We start from the raw sequence: 7498 nt of genomic DNA on the forward strand, positions 1-7498 counted from the left end.
GATGGGATGGGATGGGATGGGATGGGATGGGATGGGATGGGATGGAATCAAAGCTAGCAGGGAACACTGCGCATTCTTACATAAATATTGTCTTCTGAAATTTGTGCTTCACTGATGTGTGTGTTTGTGTTCATATAATTGAATATATGCATGTTTGCTCATTAGGTCTTTTTGTAAAATTTATTTTCTACTGTGGGCCATACCCATGTTATTGTGCATACTTCTGAATGTTCAGTGTGACGACTGTCCCCAACCAGTGTTTCTGGTGGACTTTTAACACACAGCACTAACTGGGAAACACAAGGTCCCTCCAGAGCCTGACCCCACACTCCTACCACATAAGGGGCATGGTTGAGGACTCATCTGGGGAGCCAGGACATGGGAGATAAGACCTCAACTTCACCTCTGGCAAAAGAGTGGGATTCCAGGAAAGTCTCTGTTCGTGAGGAGAGCCAGTTTAGAATGAGAACAGAAAACATGACCACACAGTTCCTGTGGTTACCAGCCCTGCCCCTCCCTCGCCTGCTGTGAATAATAAATCCCAAGACTAGAAGATAAAACCGGCACCTGCCATGGGCTGCCTCCCTGAGAAGATGTGTCTTCTTTCCCTCCCTCTACTGCTCTTTCTGCTGTGTACCAGAACCAAAGCTGGTGAGTATAAAATCCCTCTCTCTGTAATCTGCAGGATGAGCTCCAAAAACAAAGATGTTTATTCTGAACATAGCTGGCTCTTAAACAGGGTCCCAGGATCTCTCCTCGAGAGTCCCAGAATAAAGTCTCCAGGTGGGATATGTACTGCCATTCTCTTCATACTTCTACTTCCCAAGAACAAGGAATCCTACATTCAGGGAAATCCCAGAGCGTGTAGGAGGAAGAGGGAAATCCCTAGGAAAATGGGCACTTTCTCTTCATATTCTGAGCTTCAGAGCTACAGATTGCTTTGTAATCTGTCCATTCTGTTGCTTCTGCGGTGCTACTCATGGGCTCAGAGAAGGTCAGGCAAGAACCTGGACAATGTGTCCTGTGTAGAGACAGGGAAAGACCTGGGCCTGGGGCAGGATGGGAGCAGGGGGATCCAAGGTGGAAGATGTCTAGACAACATTCAAGGTAGGTTTGGCTGTTTGCTCAGAGAAAGAAATGAGAATTTATGGGGGAAGGTGTTCATGGGAAAAGCTGGTGCAAGAGACCTGAAAGAGTGATGGGAGTGCCTAGGGCCATGATGAGATTCAAGGGACGCCTCTGTCAACCGCAACCGGACCGTGCTTTCTCTGGGCACCGCATCACTGTCTGTGCTCTCTCAAGGTCTTGGAACTGTCTGTTCTAGGGGAAGTCATCGGTGGCACTGAGTGCAAGCCACACTCTCGTCCCTACATGGCCTACCTAGAAATTGTCACTCCTGAGGGACACCGGGGTGCCTGTGGTGGTTTCCTGATACGACGGAGCTTTGTGCTAACGGCAGCTCAGTGTGCAGGAAGGTAAGACGGGCCTGTTTCTCTCCACATGGGAGATAGATGAACAGGCTGGCAACCTGGGCTATACATACAGTGGGTCCTGAAGAAGAGGTCCTGGTACTGGGTCAACTTTCAAGAGAAAGATTGGGGCTTAGATGAATTGATCTCATTGAATAGACACCTTGAGCCTCAGGTACTGTGGGCTCAGCTTCCCTATGGAGGAAAAAGAAGGCCATCCCAAGTTCCCCTCTGAAAGCTTCTCTCACCTCCACCCAACATAGAAAATACTTTTAAAGGTGCACCCATTCATCTCAGCCACTTCTTCCAAGCCCTTTTGAATAACACTAGCCTTTAATTCCCAGGGTTTAGGACCCATTCTTTTCATAGGAGGCAGAACAAGGTCCACAGGGGACCATCACTTCCCTGCTTTCTTCTACTATCTCTTGCTCCAATACCCAGCCCTCACATAGGGCTCCTGCAAATAGGAAGCACTAACCCTATCCCCTGGTTCCGCCATGACCTGCTCATTCTCCAGCAATCCCCAGGAGTCTTGTCCTGGAAATTGTGTCCTTTCCTCAGAAAGCTCTTCCCCGATTAAATCCTGAGTCCCACCCCCCCCCAAAAATAGAAGCAGCCCAGAAAGGGGAGATGGGTAGAGTCCAGTGCTCCAGGGAGGGATTCCAGCCTCTTTTCTCAGAATGCACATCACTCAGGAGAAATCTCTAGCCATCACTGTTTCTGTTTATCCTTCCTTCCTTAAAACAGGTCTGTAATAGTCAACTTAGGGGTCCATAACACAAAACAGAAAGAAGACACATGGCAGAGGCTTAAGGTGGTAAAGCAATTCCTGCATCCAAAGTACAATGACTCTACATTTCTCCACGACATCATGTTACTCAAGGTAACAACATCTTTCTTCTGTTCAATTTCCTGTGACTTTTTTTAGGACACCATTGCCCTGAAATCTCCCTGGTCTCCCTCTGCATGCTGCTCCTTCCCCACTCCTCCTTAGACTTGGCTCCAATGGGAAGTAATTTGCCCTTCCCACCCTGATTGCCTCTTCAAGATCTTGTTGAAGATGGGTGTATATGGTTTCCTTCCAGCCCATATCCTGCACCAACAGCCCCTTATTCCCTTCACAGTTGGAGAAGAAAGCCAACCTGACCCTGGCCGTGGGTACACTCCCCCTCCCACCCGAATTCAACTTCATTCCATCTGGAAGAATGTGCCGGGCAGCAGGCTGGGGGCAAACAAGTGTGGAGGAGCCTGCCTCAGACACTCTGCAGGAGGTGAAGCTGAGACTCCTGAACCCCCAAGCCTGCAGACCCTTCACAAACTTTAAGCACAAGCTCCAGCTGTGTGTGGGTAATCCCAGGAAGAGAAAATCTGTATTCAAGGTGATCCTCTAACCAGGTTCTCCACAAATCACTTTCCAGGGACCAGAATTCTTCTGGCAAGAGATGGAATCAGATGACTGTTGGCTAGTGACAAGTTTGGGGTCATGAGTGTGAGGAACCTGAAAGTGTGAGCATCCTCTCATTGCCCAGAACAGTCTCTGGGCATCCAACCCAGTCTATAGCACAGGGGTGACTGCCCCAGGAAAGGAAGGAGGAGCATCAGACCTAGATACACAATGGCATGAGGATCCAGGGCTCCTGGGTCTGAGTCAAGACCTGCTGACTCCAAGCTGGGACCTATGGGTGGGTTGGAGGATTTCCTAGCTCACCTCTTATCCTTGTTTCTCTCTCTCTCTCTCTCTCTCTCTCTCTCTCTCTCTCTCTCTCCCCCTCTCCCTCTCTCTTTTTCTCTCTCTCTCTCCCCCTCCTTCCCCTCACAGGGAGACTCTGGAGGCCCCCTCCTGTGTGCAGGGATAGCCCAGGGCATCGCATCCTATGCACAACGGAATGCAAAGCCCCCTGTTGTCTTCACCCGAATCTCCCATTACCGGCCCTGGATCAACAAGATCTTGAAGGGGAATTAACCTTGGAGCCTGAACCAGCCTGAAAGGAAATCTGGATCTGAGCAGGTTTTCTATACCACTTGCTCTGGCCTGTCTCTGGTTCCTATTGAAGTCCTGCCACATCCCTGAGACTGCAGAAGGTACCTACAGTTCACAGAACTTTTTAATAAAGCTCAATAAAAACCCAGATTCCAGATCTGAGTATGTGTCTCCTCTCTCTGTTGCTCTCTTCTCCCTCCACACAGCAAGACTGATTCCAAGCCCAAGTAACTGTGAGATTTGCAAAAATTTTTGTGCACATGAAGGTGTGTGCATGGGTGGGTGGGTGTGTGCTTGTGTGTGTGCATGTCATGTGAGCTTGCATGTGCATGTGTGTGCATGTGAGTGTGTGCATGTGTGTTTTGTGTGTGTGTGTGCATGTGTGGGTGTGGGTGTGGGTGGTATATGAGACAGTCAAAGATGAAGAGAGAAATAGACATGGACACAGAAACTAACATAGAGAGGAAATACTGACAAGGTAAAGAAAGAGAAAGAGTTGCCTTGAAAAGGCAAGAATCAGCTTAAACAAGAAATTATACTAGCTCTTTCCTTCCCTTAATCATCAACCCTATGCCAACTCTACTTTGAATCTTTAATAAAAGAATCACTGAGAACATTTTGCATCACAAACAAAATATGAGATCTTTAGAGTGACCCTATCCTCCCCCTATTAGAAGCCAGTAACAACACCCTTCTTCCCACAGCACCCAGTTATGACAAGCAAAATATCTCTCAGCATTGATAATGACCCCAGAGGTTGAGGGAAGACTTATCCTCTGTTGAGGATTACTGGTTTAGATTGATGATATAAAAGAAAGCAGTTGGTGCCACACGAAGCATTACCTCACCTCGATAAGGGAAGATCTACCCGCCGGGGAGCTTTAATATGAGATGCAGCAGAGATTGCCTCGCATTAATTTCAGCTAAACAGATACTGGGAGCTGATGCGAGGAGCATCACAAGGTCTGCTTGAGCAACACAAAGGTCTCTGCCTATACCAGAGGGAAGTCCAAAGCCTAGAACCTGCTCAGCACAACACTTGCCAGCAGAAGGACTGGCTGGAGGGGACAAAGCAGGGCAGGACAAGGACACACTTCTAGAGCCTGAGGCCAACAATACCCACAACTTCTGAGGGCATGGTAAATCTTTCTCACTAAATGAATTAGTCTAGGAATTCATCTTTGAGAAATAACAGGGACATGTATGGAGATTAATGTTGAAAAATTTTCATCTCACCATTTTTAATTGCCAAAAAGAAAGCTGGAATGCCAGCCATGGAATAGAATTCAAGTGGTAAATTAATATAATTCAATATTTTGAACTCATTAAATTTTTATTTCAAAAGCATTTAATGGTGTGAAAAAGTTCAATATAATTTAATGCTTTTTAAAAAAATATTTTAAAATTCCCTGTATTAGAATATCAGTTTTTTTAATTTTTATGGGTGTATAAGAAAGACTAGAAGTAATTATATCAAAATAATTATGGCAGTTATGTCTATGGGGTAGAACTGACAGCTGTTTTAATTTTGTTTACACACTCGCTTCCAAGCCTCATGTGTTCTAACTATGGGGACTCAACACCATATATTGATCCACTAGTGGATAACCATATACACCCATCTTCAGTCTCCCATTGGTCAAGGTTTGCTCCATGGGGAGTAGTAAGCGTCCTTACACTAAGGAGTCAGATTACTGCGCCCATCCACAAAGTTACTAGAGAAGCTGAGCCTCCACAATTTCCCTTGGACCAATGCAAAGGTATGGTGATCTTTCCTATCAAGTGACACCATGCATGGAGATTCTCTGATTTTTAGCAAAGATGATGATGGCCAGGGATTTATGATCATGGGAAGTAAAGCTGATGGAGTTGATTAAAGCTCATGGATAAAACTGTCCATATTCAGTTCTCCCTGTGCCACCCAAATCTATTTGCACCTTCTTAGAGTTTCCGGATCTTGCCTCAAAACATGTCCATCCTAATTTCCTAATAGGAAAGTGGCAAATCCAAACCTTCAAAGTAGTAGCAATCATAGTCTCCTGAAAAGATTTCAAAGAATGGCAAACCAAGCTACAGTCTCCACTGCTGAAACTGGTCTAAGTCCTAACTGATATTTCCCATCTCATTTCCTTTACTCAGAATGGATGCCCCCTGCAACTTTAGTTAGTGCTATGTAACTGATAGAGCAACCAGGTCTCCAGCCGTAGGGCACTGAGCCTTTAGTTGCCTTGCATTTGTTGTAAGTGTCCACTTACTGTACAGTTATCAGTGAACACAAAAGCACAAAGGATGACCCAGAGAATCTCCTGAGTTCCAGTCATACTCATCTCCCATTGCAGAAACTCCAGCTTTTCACGGCAATCACAGCCAATTATTCCAGCCAGTATAGTAATTGTCTGCTTGCTGGGCCCTGATGTGAGGACCTCAAAATGGCTGCTGATGATTGCAACTTGCAGTTCACTCAATCCTTTACCACTTTCCCTGGGGAAAATATTTTATTCCTGGGAACTTGGACTTCTAATTTGGCAGAACTTGAGTCTGAGGAGACAGAATGTACACATTCCACAAGTAAGAAGTCCCACTGAGTGATAATTTAAAGGGTCAATTCTACCTCTACTTCTTGGTTCTTGGACTCATATTCTAGCTATGTGGGAACACTGAACTATGGATTAGTTATTGATTCAATGTATTTATGAGATCCTTGGGAATAGAACTCCAATCTCAAGGGTGTTGTTTCTAAGATGGGACCTTTACTGATCTTTCAACAGAAAAATACAACATTCCATTAGCCCAATTGCTTCTGTGTGATGTGGTATAGGACTGATGAACCCATTACTATACCTCCTTGTTCATAAAATTAGTCTGTTTTGAGGTACTACTGTGAAGTAGGTTGATGTGCTGGGCAATCTGCAAGCCCTCACATGGTGCGGCTGGCGGAGGAACTTCAGACAGAAAAAGGATAATTCATATCTAAAGTACGTATCAGTGCTAATGAGGATGAATGCCTATTTCCTCCAAAGTACAAGGAGCTGGGGCTGGGGATTTAGCTCAATGGCACAGCGCCTGCCTGGCAAGTGCAAGGTCATGAGTTTGATTCCTGGTACCAGAAAACAAAAACAAAAACAAAAAAAGTACAAGGAGCTAATAAAATCATAATATAATCCCTCACATCATAATATAATATAATCTCTCACAGAATAATCATAATATAATACAATCTCTCACAGAAATTATTCTTTTTACAAAACATAAGGAAATAGAAAAAACAGGTGAAAGAAAGATTGTTTTCTTGAAAATTTGCTTAAATGCTTAGCAGATGGTCTTATTCCCTGTATTCCTATACAGAACACATTCCTGGGGGACAAGAGAACCACAGAACATAACACCTTGCTGCCCAAGGCAGATGACCAGGAGGGAGGACATCCTTGGGGTCTTTCAGAGCCGTGTTTGGAGGAAGCCTCAAGGGAATGCTTTAAGGACACCCGGAGGCCAGTGGCTGCTCTACCCCTAGCATGAGCCCAGGGAGTCCAAGCAGGATATGGAGCCACACTAGCCTCTTCCACTGGTCTGCCCAGAAACAAAGTCAAACCTTCAGTACAAATTTCACTCAGAGATTTGGGGAAAGACATTGTTTCCTGCCAACATGCTGGATCTGATAAGCAGAGAGAAAATGGTTTAACATCTGCCGGAGAATCAGCCAAGATAAAAGGGGCTTTCCCCTCTGTCATGGGAAAGGACCTGCTCAGCACAAACACCAGGCAATTACAACCCAAAACAGCCCAGCTTTCTTCCATTCTGCAGAAAAGAGTGAGATAGAAATACAGAGTATAGGGATTTCTTGGTCTCTCAGTGTACCCCGGGGAGGAACAGTGGTGGGAACGAAGAAAAGATAGACAAGAGACAAGAGCTGGGTCAAGTGGAGGCCTCTTTACCTGATGGGCAAAAGGGCCTGAACAACAACAATAGGGGCATTTATTTATATCTTTGCAAAGTTAGTATCAAAAGACAAAAGGTTGCCTAGTGACTAACGACTGAAATTGTCTAGGCT

At 45.3% G+C, this 7498-nt stretch overlaps 1 protein-coding gene across 2 annotated transcripts; it reads left to right on the plus strand.

Moving 5' to 3' along the window:
- The first annotated feature begins 582 nt into the window (after nt 1–582).
- Nucleotides 583–3607, plus strand: LOC102024194 (chymase). Of its 2 annotated transcripts, none has more exons than XM_005376994.2 (5): nt 583–651; nt 1325–1475; nt 2217–2352; nt 2594–2848; nt 3289–3607. In XM_005376994.2, the coding sequence occupies exons 1-5, from the start codon at nt 594–596 to the stop codon at nt 3430–3432; spliced, it is 744 nt and encodes a 247-aa protein (XP_005377051.1). In that variant the 5' UTR covers nt 583–593; the 3' UTR covers nt 3433–3607. The 2 variants fall into 2 exon arrangements, with proteins under 2 accessions (XP_005377051.1, XP_005377052.1); XM_005376995.2 differs by having other exon boundaries at nt 2594–2740.
- Nucleotides 3608–7498: the final 3891 nt, after the last annotated feature.

Source organism: Chinchilla lanigera, unplaced genomic scaffold (assembly GCF_000276665.1).
Source record: "Chinchilla lanigera isolate Chin_1 unplaced genomic scaffold, ChiLan1.0 scaffold00008, whole genome shotgun sequence".
NCBI classification, from domain to species: Eukaryota; Metazoa; Chordata; class Mammalia; order Rodentia; family Chinchillidae; genus Chinchilla; species Chinchilla lanigera.

Excerpts from the sequence above, each read along its gene's own strand:
- LOC102024194 (XM_005376994.2), top strand. The coding sequence starts at position 594 with ATGTGTCTTCTTTCCCTCCCTCTACTGCTCTTTCTGCTGTGTACCAGA. Across the intron at positions 652-1,324 it reads GTGTACCAGAACCAAAGCTG|GGGAAGTCATCGGTGGCACT; the intron begins GTGAGTATAAAA and ends TGTCTGTTCTAG. Across the intron at positions 2,849-3,288 it reads AGAGAAAATCTGTATTCAAG|GGAGACTCTGGAGGCCCCCT; the intron begins GTGATCCTCTAA and ends TTCCCCTCACAG.